Source organism: Hyperoodon ampullatus (assembly GCF_949752795.1).
Source record: "Hyperoodon ampullatus genome assembly, chromosome: 17".
NCBI lineage: Eukaryota > Metazoa > Chordata > Mammalia > Artiodactyla > Ziphiidae > Hyperoodon > Hyperoodon ampullatus.
In genome coordinates, this window is record NC_136930.1 from 11,356,328 (window position 1) to 11,377,837 (window position 21,510).

At 45.7% G+C, this 21,510-nt stretch overlaps 1 protein-coding gene across 3 annotated transcripts in view; it reads left to right on the forward strand.

Moving 5' to 3' along the window:
• Positions 1 to 6,138: 6,138 nt before the first annotated feature.
• The window catches only part of TRIM55 (tripartite motif containing 55), a gene marked incomplete at both ends in the record, with an annotated part of 43,419 nt that continues 28,047 nt past the window's right edge, over positions 6,139 to 21,510 (forward strand). For all 3 annotated transcript variants that reach the window (XM_079722808.1, XM_079722809.1, XM_079722810.1), the window contains 4 exons: positions 6,139 to 6,306; positions 6,838 to 7,010; positions 14,052 to 14,217; positions 16,197 to 16,292. In XM_079722808.1, the coding sequence (XP_079578934.1) occupies positions 6,139 to 6,306; positions 6,838 to 7,010; positions 14,052 to 14,217; positions 16,197 to 16,292 (603 nt within the window). The remainder of the gene's footprint in view (positions 6,307 to 6,837; positions 7,011 to 14,051; positions 14,218 to 16,196; positions 16,293 to 21,510) is intronic.

Below are 21,510 nucleotides of genomic sequence, written 5' to 3' on the forward strand. Positions count from 1 at the left end.
AATGTTCAGAGGAAAGTACAATATGTTAGTTTTCTAACATTTCCTTAGAGATATGTATGATGAAGTACAATTTATAAACAACAGATTTGGAGAAGGATTAATTATCAAGAAGAAAAAAAGCTTTCAGCCAGAAGTTTGCAAACTATCTAATGAAAGAAATGCCACTTAGCTTCTGTTAAGTACTTTTCAAGTTAGTTAATTTCATTTTTAGTTTAGCTTTTGTAAAATGTTTCTTTTCACTAAAAAATTTAAAATCACATATTCAAGCTGCCTATTGCCAGAAAAACAGCTAAACTGAAAAGATTGACAATGTAAACCGAAGGAAAATGTTAAGCATTTTGTAGATGTCAAGAGTCCTTGGTGTAAGAAGATGGACGGATGGATGGAGGGACGGATGAATGGATCAATACTGCAGGGAAAAACTAACAACCTCGTTGTCTTAGTTTAAGAGGACCTGGTCTGTAAACTATTAAGCACTGGCTTTTGTTTTGGCATGGGATTAAAGTGATTTTCAGGAGACTTAACTGGTGCTGGAGTTGACCTGAAAGTCTCAGTCCACTCATGACCTAGTGTTCCAGTCTAACTAAACCTTCTTCTCCAGCAACCCCTACAGTCTGCCTCCATATCCACACGGTCTGGTGTTTCTCTCCTTGTTTTAACGATTTTGTCAAACACCAACTTTCTCACTTCTGGTGGGTAAAAGAAGGAAGAATTCTCCTCCCTCTACCTTAGAGAATGAGCTGAAATCAAGATCAGTCTTCCAGTTCCTCTTGTTTTCTCTTCCTCCAGGGCTGCACTCTGCCTCACTGCTTTGCTTCAAACTGTATCTATTTTTTTACTTCCCTTTAGCTCCACTTTCCATGTTTTGTTTGATGAATGGCTACCTAGTTCCTGGAGCTAAGCCTGGATTATTTTCAAGTACCTGGATTTGCAATTATGGATGTTAAAGAGACACAAAGAACATGGGTAAATGAAATGCTGAGGACATTCTGGAATCCTTCGGAAGTACACTGATTCTGACACTGATTCTCTGGGAACTTTCTAATGCCTCCTATTCCCCAGGGTGCTCTGTCTTGTTTTGTAAGTTGGAATCTAGAGTTGATGTTGCTTTTCTAACTATTCTGGGGTTAGAGGAGTTTCATATCACCCTAACCAGAAAGTACAAAATCCACCAAAAGAGAGGAACCCAGTTCCTGACAGAGAATCCTTCATATACATTTCAATTTTCCCCAAAGGTTTTTTAATATCTTATGTTCTAGGACTTGTGTCCAATATGGTGACCTCCAGCCCCATATGGTTATTTAAACATACATTTAAATTGAATAAAATTAAAAATTCACAGACTTTCCTGGTGGTACAGTGGTTGGGAATCTGCCTGCCAATGCAGTGGACACAGATTCGAGCCCTGGTCCAGGAAGATCCCACTTGCTGCGGAGCGGCTGAGCCCGTGCGCCATAACCGCTGAGCCTGCGCTCTGGAGCCCGCGAACCACAACTGCTGGGCCCACGTGCCACAACTACTGAAGTCCGCGCACCTGGAGCCCATGCTTTGCAACAGGAGGGGCCACCACAATGAGAAACCCGTGTACCGCAACAAAGAGTAGCCCCCGCTTGCTGCAACTGGAGAGAGCCCACATGAAGCAATGAAGACCCAACGCTGCCATAAATAAATAAATAAATAATGAAAAAAAATTCAGTTCCTGAGTTGCACTATACATATTTCAAGTACTCAATAGCTACCTGTGGCTAGAGGTTGGCCAGCACAGATGTAGAACATTTACATCATTGCAGAAAATTCTAATGGACAATGTGCTGTAGAGTATGGGGTGGGGTAGCTTAGTGGATGAGTCAAAAGGTATCATTCTGCGCAACTACTTAACTTCCCTGAGCCACAGTTGGCTCAATGGAGATAATAATATGTACTCTAGAGCGCTAGACTAAGAAATGATTGGTACTCTGCAAACATTTATTATGTTTGTTGTGGTGGTGTAGTACTAAAGTAAGGGATTCTAGAACCTCATTTTCTCCCTCCCTGAGATTAAGAACACACTGAGATCTACATTTTGCTGGACGCTGAAGTCTGGGTTCATTTGCCCTGGTAGCTAGAGGTTGAAAGAGGTCAAGAGTCTTCTCTTTCTGTTGTCACCTCTCACTGCCAAGTCCACCGTGGGCATAAACTCAGGTTCTTAGGGACCCATCTTGCTTCCTTTGACTTATCTGGGGGATTTGGGAAACTTCTGGAGGAGGTGAGAGCCATGGTGGTTTTGCTTCAGCTTCTCAATGTGTCTAAACACACCTGTACCGCAGTGCGGTAGGACTCAAGAATGGGGGGAAATTGGTGCTTCAAACTATGGCAACTTCCTGTGTAATTACCCCTGATTGGTTTCAACCCCCTGCGCTAGGGTGTGGGTAGGAGAGGGGAGGAAGTCATGCACCACCCCTGTAAGAGTCCAAGGTGCCTTCAGGAGACTAAGCTGGTTTTCGCATCTCTGTGGAGGCCCAGGTCCACTGCAAACTCCAGAGCCTTGAAGCTGACTTCAATTCTGATTCATTTCCAGAATTTTTGCCATCTCTAAGACTCTGAATGATTTGGGAGCAGACTAAAATTTTCTGGTTCCCCCCTAGGAACCAGAGTGCTACCCCCATGTCCCACTCCCAACTCACATGCCCACTCCATAGATGGCTGGTCTCTGAGAGAGGGAGGAGCAGGAATGGAGGAAAGAGGATGAGGAAGGGAAGGTGGTTCTTATCCATCAACCTGGCTCTTCTTCCTGTGGGCTTCTTGCTAGTTTCCTCTGTAGCTTCCAGGGGCAGTTCTAAGACAAAATGAAAGGCAGAGAGCAAGAAGGAGCAGAGAGTAAAAGGAGAGGGTAGGGTTCAACTCTCCATCAAATAATTCAACTGGGGATTCTCAATGTTCATGCAGTTTCAGAGTGTTTTTTTTCTACAAATACTGCTAAGTTAGGTTATGAACCCCACTCACAGATAAAAGAACTGAAATCCAACTAGGTGAGGTCACTTTCCCAGGATCACCAGGTGAGGTGGACATGGGAGCTGGACCTCCTGACTCCCTGTGCAGCCTCTCACTGCATCATCTTGGTTGCTCTGGCTCAGGCACTTGAGTCACCCCTGAGGATTCTACTCTCATAGCCACCAGAGTCCATTTCCTCCTTTCCTTCCCCACTGCCATTCATCATCCAGTGCCAGGGCGTCATGACCTCTCACCTAGGCAACAACCTCCCATCTGGTCTTTAGCCAGGTCACCTTCACACTGACCTATCCCAACCAGCACTGAGATTAATTTCACCAATGCACAGCTCTCAGGGAAACGTCCCTGTGAGACACTCTCAATGACTTCCTGTTGCCTAATTTATTAAGTGGTAAAAACTCTTCAGCCCAGTATTCATGGGCTGCCAATGTGCCAGAAGCATGCTCTGCACTCCAGCCCAAAGCACCACACGCTCTGTGCATTCCCGGCACTCCTGTCTGCTTCTGTGCCTTTTCTTGGAAGCCCAACCTACACCCCACTGCCCACAGAACGACATGCCCATTGGTGTCTAGGTTCCTCAGTGGATCAGTGCAAATGCCACCCCACCCATGAAACCCTCCTCATTCTTCCAACTCTGGAATTCTCTGGGGTTTTTGGGGGGTTTTTTTGGCCGTGCCGCACGGAATGGGGATCTTAGTTTCCCAACCAGGGATCAAACCCGTGCCCACTGGAAGTGCAGTCTTAACCACTGGACCACAAGGGAAGTCCCTGAAGTTCTTTATCACATTTTGTTTTGTACTGTGGTTCTGTATATGCGTGTCTTATCTCTACTATTTATTAGACTGAGCTCCTTGAGGACAATGACCTGTATCTTGTTCGTCTTTCAGGACACATGATAAACACTCAACAAATATTTTTTGAAAGAATGAATTCCTCTTAAAAGGATAGGCTTGGCTATAGTGTATAGTATTAGTTTAAGTGCTTTTCCTTAGCTTGCAAGGTCTTTTACAGTAGAAACTTCATCTTTCTTAGAAAATAGCTCTCTTATTTTGCTCAGACCTCCATAGCCCATGTAACAATAAACACAGTTAACTGTCTAGGCTAGGTGAACTGAATTAACTCAGTAAAACAATGTCACCAATTCCCTTCTTCACTGTAGTTGCTAAACAGACATTGAAAGGAATAACAAAATTCTCCAAAGATCCCTGAAATGCTTATGAATACGTATAACTTATTATTAGTTAATAGAGCTTATTAGATTCTCAATAAACTCTCAGTGCACACAGCACTAAGGGTGCACATAACCAGTCACAATGATCTACTCCTTACTGGTAATTAATTGCACCCTGGGGCTGTGTTAACAAAATGTGTTCACTGTATGGCGTTTTTTAAATCAAGGAGAAATAAAGCTGCAAATTCATCACATAAAAAAATAGACATGTGGGGCTTCCCTGGTGGCGCAGTGGTTGGGAGTCCACCTGCCGATGCAGGGGACAGGGGTTCGTGCTCCGGTCCGGGAGGATCCCACATGCCGTGAGCCATGGCCGCTGAACCTGCGCGTCCGGAGCCTGTGCTCCACAACGGGAGAGGCCACAACAGTGAGAGGCCTGTGTACCGCAAAAAAAAAAAAAAAAAAAAAAAAAAAGACATGTGTTTCTCATTTCATTTTTGATCTGATTTTAAATCTTTAACTAAAACATATAGATGAAACAGTTGTTTCACAAAATCCTGGCAAATATCAGAATTGAAACTGATGACTCAAGAGCAGACCAAGAATGCTCAGAAATGACTAGGGAAACTATCATTTAAGAAATCAACTTGGTAAATGAGACAAATGCAGAGGGGTATAGATATTTCAGACCAGATAAAACCCAGGTGTGGAAGCAGGATTCCATTTTCAGTGGAAGTCACTGAAAATGGCACTGATATTTGTCCCCCACGATATGGCAAAATAAAATAATGGGTGTGCCACCCCATGTGCCAGTCACTACTTCATTACTGATTGTTGGTGCAAACTAAAATTTTTAAAGATTGCCAAATTTTCTTTGTGTTTCTAGGTGTGTGTAGGGGTGGTGGTGTATAGGATGAAGGAGGATTAGGAAAAAGAGAGAGAAAAGAGCATACTAGAGCTTTATTATACAACTTTTTAAAAAAAATTGGATCAACTGGTATTTGGATATTTTTTAAATTTTGTGGATACTTTCATGGTGAAAAGATTTGAAATCAGTTTTTTGTGTGTGTGTTGGGTTTTTTTTGCTGTACGCGGGCCTCTCACTGCTGTGACCTCTCCCGTTGCGGAGCACAGGCTCCGGATGCGCAGGCTCAGCGGCCATGGCTCACGGGCCCAGCCGCTCCGCGGCACGTGGGATCCTCCCGGACCGGGGCATGAACCCCTGTCCCCTGCATCGGCAGGCGGACTCTCAACCACTGTGCCACCAGGAAAGCCCAGAAATCAGTTTTTAAGTTGAAATTTTTCCCATTTCACAACCCTCACAAAGATGAAATATTTAACACTAAGCAAGTCTTTTTAGTTGATTACCCTTGTGAAGCCAGGATAATGATATGCCAAGCAGACATGCTTTGTTTGTTTTCACCTAGGATAGTATGATCACGCTACTTTTGGTGACTCGCTTCCTAAATTCTCAAGACAGAAATGGCATTCGTTATACAGTGAGACTCTTGGACTACATTCTCCCTGGTCCTGGAGAAGCCCATCACCAAGCCCTTGCTGGTTGCTCACAGGGGGCATAGCTCAGCGGCTGGGCACCAACATTTGCATCTGTTGTTGACAACTGTCAGCTTCACCTCCCTCTCCTCACAACCCCGTCTAAATGGGGTTTGTAATCCTCCTTCCCACCCACTCTCTTCACTCCCTGGGGTGGAAATGTTGGCCCCTGTTCTCTGTCACCTGTCAGAATCCATCCTCCTGTCACTGGCTTATACGGACAAGTCTGTCCGCTGTCATGTGACCCTCGGCTGCTAAAAACAGCTCCAGCCCCACTCTGAACCTGGGCCTGAAACAATGTCCTCCACGGAAAGAAACGTAAAGGACACTTGATCACACAATCCTTGGAATTATTTCCAGGAATCACTTGCAGAAACCATTCGAAGCGCCCTTTCCCTGGCAGAGCACACAGGGACGGCCAGGAGATGAGCGCATCTTTGAATTACAAGTCTTTTTCCAAAGAGCAGCAGACCATGGATAACTTGGAGAAGCAACTTATCTGTCCCATCTGTTTAGAGATGTTCACGAAACCCGTGGTCATTCTCCCCTGCCAGCATAACCTGTGTAGGAAATGTGCCAGTGACATTTTCCAGGTAGGTCTGTTTGGAACGTAGGGGGTGGAAAAGATTCCCTCTCCTCTGAATCAAGCGCTTAACTTTGAGGTAATTTCTTTAGAAAGCTGTATAAGGTTGCATTTGTTAAAAAAAAAAAAATTTTAAAGTGATTTGCTTTGTACTTTGCTGTCAGCCTCCTTCTTACTCTCAAATCTAATTTTATTTCAATCCCAAGAATCATACTTGTTTAAAAAAAATTGAATCTGTCTCAAAATTGTAAATGAATTACTGCCCAAGACATTAATGTTGGAGTTTCTGGCTGGAACTTTTGGTTGAAAATGCTGGGTGGAAAAGCACCTCATGGTGAAGATGGTACATGGCACTTGACTGTGGAGAAGTGATGGCCCTGCATTTCAGGACCACTTGCTGATAATGCCCTAAGGGACGATCTCACAGCAAGCTGAAAGCAGGAGTTGATGTTGCTCATAGTGTAACAGAGAGTGAAGAGAAGCCTCTGGAAAGCTACCTGTGGCATTACTCAATTCCTCTTTTCTTGCTTGGCGAGAACAGGCCTCTAACCCGTACCTGCCCACAAGAGGAGGTAGCACTGTGGCCTCGGGGGGCCGATTCCGTTGCCCATCCTGCAGACACGAAGTGGTTTTGGACAGACATGGGATCTACGGGCTTCAGAGGAACCTGCTGGTGGAAAATATCATTGACATCTACAAGCAGGAGTCCACCAGGTAGGGTTCTCCTGTGTGTCAGACACATCGGAAGCTTGTCTTCATTAGTTGTTTGTTTGTTTTAGTGGGTCGCTATACTGAATGCCTGTTTACCAATCAGGGGCTAATTGTTTTATAGGAAAATGTTTTTCCAAGTCAGTCCTTCCCAATGGGAGTGAGAGTTGCTCTTGGGAGGAGAGAAGGAAGCTGGGGCCCATGCTTTTGTATCAATTTCAGAATGAAGTAACTCATTAACACTAATCCAGTCCAGATGGTGATATTGAAAGAGGCATAATGCTGCCCTACCCCCAGCCTTGTATTATATCCCTTGTAGATGTTTCTGCACTAACTACACAGCTCCTTTATAGCTCCAGATTCTACACAGCAGAAAAATTAGAGTGCAAAACTCTACAGAAAATGAACAGAAATGGCATCTCCCCAAATCGGCCTGTCCTTAGTTCAGACAGTCTCATTTTAAAATTATCTAGAGGATAATAATAAAAACAAAATCCTCTGACATAGTTAGTCATGGTAGTGACTCTGGGAAGTAGCAAAGCAAGGTAGACTCCTGGGATTTAGCAACTTAGAGTTTAGAGACAGAGGAGGAAACGAAAGGATGGAGCTCAGGTTGTGTTTCCCTATTCTCTAGGTTATTCTTCCTGAATACTCTTGGCATTCACCTGCTGATTGACATGCAGCATATACATCCGTCATTTTTTATTTTTTTGAAAAGGGCTTCTTATTCATCGAATCACCCTGGCTATAGAATTCCTTTCCTAGAGACAACACAGGGGGAGTTCATTCCTAGAAGTGCTGGTGTTGAGGAGCCCTTTTTCAACTGTACACAAGGCAGTCAAGTCCATAGCGCTTGACAGCAATACTGAGACCATCTAGAAATGATCTCACTGTGCTTCCTAGTAGGAGACACGGATTCACGGAACATCTGCAGGGCTCGAAGAGCCTTGTGCTCTTAGAAGGAAAGCTGTTCTATAAATCGAACATATAATTATTATAATTGCCATGGCTATTCATTTCTGCTTAAGATTCAAAACTAAATTAGATAGTGCCAGGATATAGATGGCACTGAGAAGAATAATTGCTGATGACACGTTGCAGAGATACAGAGTGGGCTATTTCCCTCGCTTCCAAAATCTCGAGAAGACGGAAAGTACCGCTGCTGTAATTAAGATCTGATCTCATTTTATTTCATTATTTTAAGATGCAAATAGATACACTGTCTCTTAAAAAAGTTAACCAGCCAATTAATAACCAACTAATTATTAAGGCTGTTTATATAACAACTGATTCAGTGCCTGCGACAGCGCCTTGCACAGAATAGTTGCTCTGTAAGTACCAGATGTTTAAGCAGCACCATAAATCTTCTTACACGTTCTATTTATTGCAATAATTTTCTGTTTTGCTACTTGCCACAGTGAGAGCTTGATGTGAAATAATAACAATACTTGTTATGTAATCCCGAGAAGAGGAGATGTTAAAATCTGTAGTGTAACACTACATGACACATCCTGGCTTTAAAGTCTATGCAATGCATCTGCCAAAACTAGTGCCTAGGTGAACAAATTAAAAGCAATGAACCAATTTCTAACAATGAAGCTCACAGCTGAGTAGCCTAGTGGTGTTTTTGTGATTATCAAATTCTTCTTATGCTGCTGTTTCTTGAACCTGAGACTTGCCTTTGGGACATTTTTAATTGGTAGCAAAACCACAAATTGTACAAGAGAGCTCGGGCACATGTTTGGACATAAACCCAGTTGTTCCCTGAGGGCTGGGAGCTTTACCAACCCAGAATCTTAAGCCTCAGGGTATGTGAGGTGACTCTGGAATAACTCTGAAATACAGAGTGAGATGAACCCTGGCCCACATTAAGATGGAAGCAGAAAGGGCAGGGGCTGGTCAACTCTGGCCTCCCGCAGAATGGCTGGAGATTGTAGGTCTCAATAAAACCTGTCCTTCTTATCTAGAATGCTGCCTGGTGCTGAGCTAGCCACAGCTTGCGGGGGCGGTGGGGGGACGATGCGAGAAGGAACTAATTTCACTAATATTGATAATGAACATAATGGGACTTCCCTGGTGGTCCAGTGGCTAGGGCTCCGCGCTTCCACTGCAGGCGGCACGGGTTCAATCCCTGGTCGGGGAGCTAAGATTCCACATGTCCCACGGCCAAAAATACAAAACAAAAAACCCCCCATAATAATTAACTTTAAAATACAGCAAGTCAGGGCTTCCCTGGTGGCGCAGTGGTTGAGAGTCCGCCTGCGGATGCAGGTGACACAGGTTCGTGCGCCGGTCCGGGAAGTTCCCACGTGCCGCGGAGCGGCTGGGCCCGTGAGCCATGGCCGCTGAGCCTGCGTGTCCGGAGCCTGTGCTCCGCAACGGGAGAGGCCACAACAGTGAGAGGCCCACGTACCGCAAAAAAAAAAAAAAAATACAGCAAGTCAAACCAGTATGTGTTGAATATGCGTCAGCCACTGTTCAGGGTATTAGACACATGAATCATGTGTAATTCTTTAATTCTCACGAGTATTTTAAATATTTTATTCAAAGTAATTCCTATGCATATGCATAATTTTAAACATTGCAGTCGCACTACAAGGCCGCGAAAGAGAGCTGCATTCCCTTCCCTGCTCTCTTTGCCCCCGAGTCTCACTCCGCAGAGTCAGCCACGTTTAATTCTTTCAGCTGTTCTTCTGCCATTCATCACCCAGTGATGTGTGTATGCTACCAGCAGGCTCCTATTCTTTGGTTTTTCAGTTTTAGACATTATCTATTGATTTCACTGTAGACAATTAGGGCTGAGCCCCCGGGGTTGGCTTTACCTTTTACTTTTCTTTTACTCTCCCCTGGGTTGAAGCCCTTGTTTCCTGGATCCTTTGTCGTCCTCTTTGTTGGTTTACTCTACTGTTTTTGTGGAGCACATCCTCAAGTAATCCCCTAAAGTGTGCAAAAAGTCCTCCTCCTTCCAGTCTCACCCCCACCCCCGCCCTGCCTTCTGGGTGCCTGGCCTCTGCAGTCCCAGGGCCTTTGCAGGGGGAGCCTGTAAAGCTTGAGCAGCTTGTCCTGTGCGCCTTTACCCTGTAGGCTCTCAGCAGAGCCAAGATGCATTTCAAGGAGGTCACTTCCCTTTGTCCAGCTGTTCCCAGTTTCCAACATTTGGTTGCAACTCTCCTCTGCTGTTATTTTGCTCACTTTTTGTCCTTATTGATGTATACCTTTTTATTCCCTTACTCTCATTTTAGTGGGATTGCAGCAGGAAACATAAATAAATAAATGCATGCATTCATTCTGTCATATTTAATTAGAAGACTCCTAGTCCAATTTTCAGATATGAGTAAAAGCTGAGCCTGAAAGAGTTGAAGGAACTTGCCTAAGGCCATACGGCCACCACTTGGAGAAACTGAGTTGGGATTAAACTTTGAGATCAGTTTGACTGTAAAAGTACTGCCTGAACATGGAAGCAACCTAAGTGTCCATTGACAGATGAATGGAGAAAGAAGATGTGGCACATATATACAATGGAATATTACTCAGCCATAAAAAGAAACGAAATTGAGTTATTTGGAGTGAGGTGGATGGACCTAGAGTCTGTCATAGAGAGTGAAGTAAATCAGAAAGAGAAAAACAAATACCGTATGCTAACACATATATATGGAATCTAAAAAAAAAATGGCTCTGAAGAACCTAGGGGCAGGACAGGAATAAAGATGCAGACGTAGAGGATGGACTTGAGGACACGGGGAGGGAGAAGGGTAAGCTGGGGTGAAGTGAGAGAGTGGCATGGACATATATACACTACCAAATGTAAAACAGATAGTTAGTGGGAAGCAGCCGCATAGCACAGGGAGATCAGCTCGGTGCTTTGTGACCACCTAGAGGGGTGGGATAGGGATGGTGGGAGGGAGACACAAGAGGGAGGGGATATGGGGATATATGTATACGTATAGCTGATTCACTCTGTTATACAGCAGCAACTACCACAACAATGTAAAGCAATGATACTCCAATAAAGATGTTTAAAAAAACCAAAAGTACTGCCTAAAATGCCTCATCAGCACCAGATGCCCATCCTTCAGGAAACTTGAGGATGGCCCCCGAAACCCCAGAGAGCAGAGGGAACAGGCTACAGACTCCCTGAGACTAGCCTGCATGGAACGGCTAGGGGCCACAGCCAGCATTTGGCACTGAGACCCGAACCACAACTGAGAGCTCAGACACCCTGACCTCATGAAGTTGCCTTTGCGTCTTTATTCTACATGCCACGTTTGTCCCAAGTCTGTTATGTGGCGTAAGGTTTTCATTCTACACCCATTTGTAAGTGGGGGATGCCTCTTGGCCTGATAAGGAATATTGCAGGCAGTCCTTGGTCTGTATTGCATAATGAAAAAGTAATCACAATCGACAACTAAATGAAGAGCCCATGCCTGTTTCCACATTTTCAGTATTGCATACCCTGCAAATATCTGAGCTCTACAATATCGTCTCTGGTCAGAGCTGCTAACATCAGAGCAGTACGTGGGACGCAGGCTACCCTCGGGAAATGCCTGGGGGAGAGCATCAGCTGTGCCATCTCCCAGTTAATGTGCTCTGGACACTTGCTTGACATTTATTACGAGGTGGAGGTACAGGGGAGGGAAGGTTTTAGAGGTAGAGAAGCCTTTGGCCAAGCAAAGACTGAATCACCACTCCTAGTCTCTAGATAACCCCTGGAGGCCTTTGTCATTTATAAGTGGAGTCTTCAGGACGTTGTCTGGTCTTTTCCTTTGCCACTCAGGAGAGCCAAGTGACTAAGCTTTCCCCATAGTTCACACGCCTTCTCCAGATGAGCGATTTTATGTTAGAGCACAGGGAACACTGTCCAAGAATCTAGCAAATTCCCTTTTACTTCTCATTCATTCAACAAATATGTACTGAGCACCTACTCTATGCAAGGCACTGTTCTTGGCACTGGGAACCCAGCAAAAAAGGAGACAGACCATGGCCCCTGCCCTCATAGAGCTCACATTCCAGTGGAGGAAATAGACCATAATATATATAATGGAATGTTATTCAGCCATACAAAAGAATGAAATATTGCCATTTGCAGCAACATGGATGGACCTAGAGAATATTATACTTAGTGAAGTAAGTCAGACATAGAAAGACAAATATTATATGATATCACTTATATGAGGAATCTAAAAAATAATACAAATGAATCTATATACAAAACGTAAAAAGACTCACACCAGACATAGAAAAACTTATGGTTTCTAAAGGGGAAAGGAAAGGGAGAGAGGGATGCTTAGGAGTATGGGATGAAACAAACTACTATATTAAAAAACTCGATAAGCTACAAGGAGTTCCTGCATAGAGCAGGGAAGTATATTCAATATCTTGTAAAAACCTATCATGGCAAATAAGCTGGAAATATATATATGTATAACTGAATCACCTTGCTGTACACCTGAAACTAACACAATATTGTAAATCAACTATACTTCAATAAAATAAAAATTCAGTTCCAAATCTGAGATGCTTCTAAATAATCATATGTTTGGGAAAATGAGGAAAGGTTTTGGATTTGTATTTAAATTTTCCAAACAATTCTGAAAACGATCAACAGCCTCAGTCTCTGAATAGGACATATCAAAATTCCAGATTTCGTATAAGTAGGCTACAACCACCCATCCCCCCATGATCTCCAGAGGGAGCCCATAGCATCCCAAGGTGACATAATTTTGATCTTGATGTATTCTAACACCTAAACCACGATGACAGTTAGGGAAATATACCAGGTCCTACCACGTGATGTGAACCTGGGCTCTCCAGGTGATTTCGCAGCTAACAGGTTATCCTTAAGCAGCCATAATTTGTCACTACCTCTCTCATGCTTCTTCATTGCTTGGACATGGTGGTACCCCGGAAGTGCAAACCTCACTAGCACATACAAACCCAATGCTCCATTATGACCTGGGCAGCTTTGAAAAGTTTTGGTTGGTTTGGTTTGGGAAAACTGAAACTTGCGGATTCTCTGTGAGATGTGGACTTCCGGGGTACCACCATGTCCCAGAACAACATTTTGCACTTTTCTTGTTGCCTAAAGCATTCAGTGTAATCGTTCACATTCACTGAGCGTATACTACCCACTCTGAACCACTGCTGAGTCCTCAGGAAGTTATGTACATTTAATTTTCTGTGCTAATGGCAGGAGGAGACCCAAACAAATGAAAAAAGCACTCGCTGATATTTTTCCTCTTTACACACAACTACTTCCAACCAGCGCCGAGATGAATAATCAGAGATGTGGGCTCCCCCAGCCCACCTCCACGCTCACTCCTTTTGCTGGGGCCAGAGGCTGCGGCGGTGGGGTAAATGGGCCTCCCCAAAGCGGGTGTAAACTTGACATTGAGTTTATCGGCAACCTGCTCCTCTTTACCTGTAATTGTAAAGCCTCTCCTGAGAGACTTGTGAGCATGTAGAGATGGTGCTGAAGCAGCTCCTTAGGAAAGAATCTGGTGTTCGGCTTTCAGGAATTGCATTAGCCCGTTTTGTTTTTGTTTTTGTTTTTTGCGGTACGCGGGCCTCTCACTGCTGTGGCCTCTCCCGCTGCGGAGCACAGGCTCCGGACGCACAGGCTCAGCGGCCATGGCTCACGGGCCCAGCCGCTCCGTGGCATGGGGGATCTTCCCGGACCAGGGCACGAACCCGCATCCCCTGCATCGGCAGGCGGACTCTCAACCACTGCACCACCAGGGAAGCCCCAGTAGCCCGTTTTTAAACTTTGAAATCGGCCAATGGGGGGAATACTGCCACCACAGAAATTGGCAAATGCTACAGGTCACAGTCTCCATGTCCTCCCCGCCAGGCTGGTTGGAAATTTGTCAGGACACTGCTGATAAACCCGTAGAGAATTTGGAGGGCTCTGAGCGCATGGAAGGGGCTCTGGAAGTCTGCTGGGGGTACAGGGTCGTGCGGGGTAGGATGCGATGCTGACCACCCCGCTGGGCCACCCGGCTCAGCTCTGCCGCAACCGGAGCTGACACTTATCCACGTATCTCCTCCCAGACCAGAAAAGAAGTCCGACCAGCCCCTGTGTGAGGAGCACGAAGACGAGCGCATCAACATCTACTGTCTGAACTGCGAGGTGCCCACCTGCTCTCTGTGCAAGGTCTTCGGGGCGCACAAGGACTGCCAGGTGGCTCCGCTCACCCACGTGTTCCAGAGGCAGAAGGTAACAGAGGCCTTTCCGCCCCTCGTCCGAAGCCCCTTCCAAGTGCCTGCGTCACTGACTCGCTGCCCCCCAGGGAGAGAGGCCCAGTGCGCAGGCCCACAGGGCCCTGAGGCTGGGCGGGCGCGGAGGGTAGAGCCGGAAGGGATGCTGCGCACCCGCCACGCGCGTAATGCCCTGGAGGCTGGTGGGGAAGGTGGGGAAGGGAAGAGATGCAGAGGGTCAGGAAGGGGTCCGGAGGGGAAGGGTCGCTGGGTTTGCGCCCGTTGGAGGCTGCTGAAGATGAGCATTGTTATGGGACTCGGTCCGAGCTCAAGCTGCTCAAACATTATTTGAGGTTCAGACTATAGGTAACAAAAGGATAACCTTTTACTCCACTCAGAACATTTTTCTTCATTCACCAACCAAAGATCCCTTTGGCCTTCCTCAAGGCCTTTTCTCGCGCACTCCTAGTTGGTAGAATTACAATGAATGACATTGTGTTACACGTTCCCTTGGGCTGGCCCTCCAGCCTGGGTTAAACTGGCCTCCTAGCCTTTCAACCTAGGCCAGCACTGAGGGCACCGTCCGTGCCCTCACCCCAGGGCCTCAGCCCCCTCATTCTGACCAAATACACGGTGTCCCAGCTTATCACTCACCTGCCAACCTGGCTTCACCCACCGGCAAGTAGAAGCTTATCCATTTGATGCAAGTAAACTGTGGGGTTGTGTGCTCAGAGAGCTGCAACCAAGTCTTGGCATCTAGAGTTTGAGAAGCTCCACATCTCAGCGTCTTTCTGTAAGAATCAGAGATTCCACATTCGGTCAGTGTTTTACACCAAATACAGAATAGAGTTGGAATTAAATTTGGAAACCAAACTTGGGGCAACACCAGTTGCAACCGGTGAGTACTAACTGCTAAAGCAGCAGGATTTAGCAAGATATCCATAACATTGATTTATTTTTCAATCCACTTAAGACTTATCCCCCGTTTCCCTTTTACCTGCCCCCCCAAGTCATACCTGTTAGAACTGAATGGTACCTGTGTCACACCATTCCCCTCAGAGCCCTGAGGCCCATGTGGGATGGACAGAGGCAGGCGGGCAGAGCTTCCAGCCCGCTCCGGTTTGGCCAAAGCAGCCTCACTTTTTACCTATTGGGATTATTTATTAGCTTCCATTTGAAGAAAGGGTTCTGCAGCTTTAAAATGTTTTGCAACCACTCTTCTGGTCCAGTCTTCTCACTTTATATGTGAGACAATGAAGGTCCAAATGGATTACATGTTTTGCCCAACATCATAGAGAAGTTGAAGGCAGAGCTGGACCAAGCATGTAGGTTTCCTGAGTCCCACGCGTTCAGTGTTTCTTGTGCTCCAGAGGCCAGCCTTGCGAGGGGGTGAGTAAGAGCAACGGAATCGCTTCGGGGTCCAAAGAGTCCTGAGAGGAATTTCAAGTTGAAATGTTTTTCCTGGAAACAGTTGAATGTTACAGTTTTAAGTTTGTAATGACTTAGTCTAGAATATGAGTATTTGTTTGCATCTAGCATGTAGAGGATGCGTAATAGGTATACGTTGAATAAATGAATATTTCTCTAGTAAAACTGATCCTGAGCTGCACTAGTCAAACAATTCATTTTGGGCCCCTGATGTCACATTTTGGTCTTCATTCAATAAACAATTCTTAGAATTCTTTACCCTGGATGTGCTATTCTCTATGGCCTATAATTCGGTGTTCTTAATGTTTTGAGCAGGGTCACAGTCTCTACTAGGAATTTGATGAAAACTATGAAACTTCTTCCCAGACAAATGCATTTATACACACATCCATTCAGAATTTTATTTACAAGATCAGGAGGTTCTCAGTCCTCCCAGCCTCACTGTTCCTCCTTTGGGGGGTTCCATGGACCCTAAATTAAGAACCCATGAGGACACTACTCAGATGAACTCACAGTCAGCGCTGACTAGAAAGCCCCTAAAATCTTGCATCCCTCTTTTCTCTCCATCAGTCTGAGCTCAGCGACGGCATTGCTGTCCTTGTGGGAAGCAATGATCGGGTCCAGGGAGTGATCAGCCAGCTGGAGGATGCCTGCAAAACCATCGAGGTGAGTCAGGTGGCCTCAACGGAGTGTAAACCATGCCTGAACCCCTGGGGTTTTGTGGCTTCCTCAACGCCACCCTAGAAATCCCCGTTCCAACATTTCAGTCTTTCCGTATAGGATGACCTCCTTCCTGACGTGTCTCTAAAATATTTACCTCCTGGCACAGAAAAGAGAAGTTACCACATGAGGCAACAAGGCAGATCTTACCACATTTATCAAGGTGGTCGTTACAGGTGTTGTTCTGTCTTGGGCAACCTGTTCTGAAAGATTAGCTATAAGACAAATCAGTTTCCAGAAGTGACAATGAGTGTTTTCCACCATCATAGCGCAGTTTCTTTGTGGAAATCTAAACGGTCTTAAGAAATGCTAGCTGGTGCTTTAGAAAGTCATGTGCAGATTCGAGCTGCATATCTAAGCTCTGACAGGGGAGTTGCTGCCTGCCTGCAGGGAGAGACGGGGTCAGTATCTGGGAGCTCACTGAGGCCAGAGTCCCGGCTCCTGCATCTCCGCTGGCCCTCTGTCTGGCCCAGTGCCCGGCACATTATAAACACTCAATTAAAAACTTGATGAACAAATGGCTCACACTTAGGTTTGGCATGCGAGAAATATTGGGAATCCACTTTTTCTCAAGATCAAATATAAACTGTATAAATGCTGAAGCCAAAGGGGTTTTGCCATGTGGCAGATATCTTTCCAAGAATTGAAGGTCCACAGGTTAGTTCAGCCCTGCTGCATGGGGCCAGGTGCAAGCCACCTGGGTTTGAGTCCAGGTCTTCGGCTCTTTAACCTGGAGCAGTTTATTACTACTCCCTGCTCGAAGCTTTGGGGTTGTGCTTCAGTTGGACCTCAGAAGCCTGTACTGCTCAGTTAATGGCATGTTGTCCTTACTGCTGTGGACACAGCCCCTCTTGTTATCTATTTGTGTCCTTTTATCCCCATTTCCCACTCCTGTTCTTTTCTCTGTAACTAACTACTTACTCTAACCTGTTTCATGTTCCATTTACCTGTATTCCTACTACATGTGTATTGTTTTATATGCGTCTTTTAATTTTATACATGGTATTTTGTGGTCCTTCTCATTCTGCTTCTTACTTTTTTTAAACTAAACGTTATGTTTTAAGATCCATTCACGTGTACATTCATTCCTTCAGTTCTCTCCTGGAAAAACAGGGCAAAGTACCCATTTTGTAGAGTTAACCGTGAGAAGTTAAGTAAGCATAAACACAGTGCTTAGCCCAGTGCCTGGCATATGGTGAGTGCCTGATAAATGCTCTAGTCTTACCATTTTGTCGCTTGAAAGGCAAATTCTATCAAAAGCCAAAGGCCAGTTCCTAGATGATGACTTCAAGATGTTGGCCAAAATCATCTCATTTCAGATTTACACATCATTAAAGTCAGTGTCCTCTCTTCCCCATACTCACATTCCTGAAAAGATTCATGATGGATCTGGAATCCATTTATAGAAGGACAGTTTTCTCTTGAAGAGCTCCAAGAGATTCTGAAATGGACAATATAAACTTTTTTGCTTTTTACTTATTCACAGTAAAGGCCAAATACAACTTAATCATTAGGCCATGAATCAGCACTCAGTGTGGTACCGCACTGAGTCTTGAGTGTATAAATAGGAATGTGCTGCTTGTGGGCAAGTGAGGTCACCTCTATGCTGGTCTCTGCTCGCGCCTTCATCAGAGTCCTCTGTCAGGGGAACGGGCTTTCCGTCGGGGACGTTGAGGCTGGAGAACACAAACGACGAAAGTCCTGTGCGGCTCGCTGGGCCTTGAGCAGATGCAAAGGGTTCTGCTCCATGCAGGCAGCCCCGGAGGACACTGAGAGGGCGAGGAGAGACTTGACAACAGGTTTTCTTCCTGGAGGCCTGTCAGGGGCACAGTGGGAAGCAGCTGTTTGTTCTTTCATTGAGAACAAGACAAGGAGAAACAGGTTTGAAGTTAAGCCCGCAGGAGGGATTAAGTGTAGATATCAGAGAGAACCTCCTGAGAGTGAAGGTCAGGATGATAACCCCTATTGTTACTGATGAAAACGTTGGTCTAATGTTCACACTTTTACGTGTATTTTCACAGTTCCCCAGAGGAAGCTGTGTAATTTTCCCCCAGGAGGCTTCACGATGAGTCAGCAAATTGTCAGGAGGAGTCCATCCCCTTTACGCATTTCATTCACCCCTGGGATTTTAACTTAAGGAAATAAGATGAAGACGTGGTATATAAACAGGACAGAATGTCTGTATTCATAGGTGGAAAACAAGCCAGAAACCAAAAGTGTAAGAGCAGGGAATAGTGGGATGACAGGTGATTTTCAAGGCCTTCCTTATATATGCCTGTATTTCACATTTTTCTAAAGTGAGCCTGAGATTTTTAAAATAACCAATAAAAGAAAGAAATGATACATGAATGAATAAGGCTCAGATAAGCACAGTTCTTTCAGATCAGTTTAAGTGGCTCACCTGGAAATGTAGGCATTGGCTCAGAGCCCCACAGAGGTCTCTGATTTTATGATTCCTACTTGATGCAAATACCCTCCATTTGAAGAGGCCCTGAGGACAGAGACACAGCTATAAATGGCCCCATCGTGCATCCGGAATCACTTATGTGGCCTCCCGCAGAGCCAGGGCCCTATCAGCAGGCCAAGCAGCAGGGCAGCGCGCAGCCAAGCGCACTGGGGTCTACCTTGCCAAGCAGGTGAATTCTGTACCAGGGGTCAGGGTCACAGAGCTCCTGTGTCTCCTGTCCTGCCTGGGGTGGTTGTTTCCCTTTGTGGCTCTGCTCATCACCTGCCTGGAAACATTTTCCGAGAAGCCACTGGCAGCTCCCAGCCAGGGGGTGGGGAGCTGTTTTTGAAGAATTCTCTTTTCTGATTGGTGAAGAGCTCCGTAGGGACAGGAAATGGAGCAGCCCCCGGGGTGGGCACTATCCTTCCCTAATTACGTGGCCTCCCATTCGGGGCCCTGACACCTGCCCTTTGGTAGTAGTGCCCGTTCCTTGCAAATGTCTAATTTTGTCCCTAATCATGTAATGTCTTGCAGGGCTGGCCTGGGCAGGCAGCTGGCCCAGGATCAGCCCTGGAGAACTGCTGAGCTTAGGATAAATCACGCTGGGGACTCCTTGTAATCCTTTAAACGCAATGTATGCGGTTGATGTGAGTTTGCAGTGATGATGAGAGTGGCTTTGAGACAGACCACAGTCACAAAAGGGAGTCTGAACTGAGTTGGGGAGGAGTGGCATTCCCTCTTTGCTGTGGGCCGATGGGGGATGGAGGAACCCGCAGTCTTCCTGGCCCTCCTGACCGAGGTAGCTCAGCCTGAAACGTTCTCAGAGCTTGTGATTGCAGGTTGTTGGAGGGCCTTCTGGGCTGTTCTAGACGAGCCCAGCATGATCTAAAGCTACACTTGCCTCTCCAGGCCTGGAGCTGTTCTGGGACGGGGCGGGACAGTAGGGGGGCTGCTGGTGGGGGGTGGAGAATTGCACTGCCTCGGGAGCTCTCTGCTTCCAGAAGAACGTGCTTGACTTTCATTCCTCATCCCTAGAAAACGTAACCTCCCTCTTGTAGTCTTTCCAAATGGCGCTTATCCTAGGTCACTGGAAACCCAAGAGAGAAGGCTACTCACACGAGCCATCCCGAGGCAGATCGGCCTAGAAATAATGTTGTTCTGCGTGGACGTCCGTCTAGGGGAAACAGCTGCAAGCTGAATCATAAATATTTGATCTTGAGCATTTCCAGTATCCGAAAAACAGCACCTTTAATAAAATCCTCCAATGATTTTGCAATGACAACAAATCCATTATATTTCCAAATCAGTGATTTTAACCAAACAGCTTTGAGACATGGTCCATGCAGTTACAAATATGAAGGATGAATATAGTGAGAATCACCCTAATAAGCACGCCAGGATTATGACATGTGCTTGAAGAACAGATTTCAGAGTTTGCATTTTGGCTCTGCCACTGAATGATACGACCTTGGTCAAGTTACTTCCTCTCCCCGTCCCTCAACGCCCGCAGTGGAACAGGGGGGTTAATAAACCTTCACAGTGTTGCTGGTGATGACTAAGAGGCACATGCTGGGGGCTCCGTAAGTGTCACCTTGTATTGCTGTCACACTCAGCTTGGAAAGAGGACACGTAGTCAAATGATGCTAATAATTGTTTGAACCACTGGAGCATCTGGAGCATCTTTTAAATGGTGTCGGAATAAGACCTCAAGGTCTTGATCAATTATGAAGGCAGGGTGAAGCAACTCCCTGCGGTGGGAAAAATCGAAAATGAATGGAAGTAGATATTAGCTCTATTCTTTGAGGCTTTGTGATAACTCGAAATACTGGCAACAAAGGGAGGCTGAGCCCCTTCCAGGAAGCGTGCTGATTATCCAACAGCAGACGGGAGTGAATGAAACAGCTGCCCAGCTTGCCTCGGTCTGGTCCCATGCTTTCGCTGAACCATGGGGCTCAAGTCAGGGCAGGCTCACCTGACCCTCAGCCTTCAGAGGATTTCTCAAGGATCTTCTAAATGATCTGGACTGGTCCAGAAAACCCCTAATACCAAGAAGCCCAGGAATAAGAATTGGAATGCCATAAGTTATAACATAATTATTCTTCTAACACGAAGTGGGTGGTAATGCAACATGGTGGAAAAGAGCATAAGTTTGGGAGTCCTGAGACCCATGGCCATTGAATAGAGTTCTTCCACTAAGCCCTGCACAGAGACACTGAGTGGATGGGGAGGGGCTGAACTCCAGTCTGTGTGCCTTGAGGGATGATATTTTTCTAATTTGTCTGCCCCTTTTCTAGGGCAGCCTGTCAGAGACCTGGGTTCTCATCCTAGTCTGCGCTCATGGGGCTTCTGTCATGTGCTCGTAATTGGAATTGGGCTTTACCAATGAAGGGTTGGACTTGAATTCCTCAGGAGAATCTTCCTACCTTAATATAGTTCTTTCTTTAATATTATTAATCTACTGTCTGATTTTTTTGGGGGGAAGAGGAGTGTTGAGGGGAAAGGGAAGGAAACCCTGTTTGGTTTAATGAAGGGAATTTTGAAGTACCATATGTCAAATGAAGCTGAGTGGGCCCTTCCAGACCCAGAGCTGCTGTTTTGAACAAGGGTGTCTCGAAAGTTGAGGAATGTGGTGTAGATATGAATGGGCAGAGTAGAGCCACAGTTGCTCAGTGACAAGTGATGGGGCTCAGAACTTATCTTCAGCTCTATTTTGGTCAC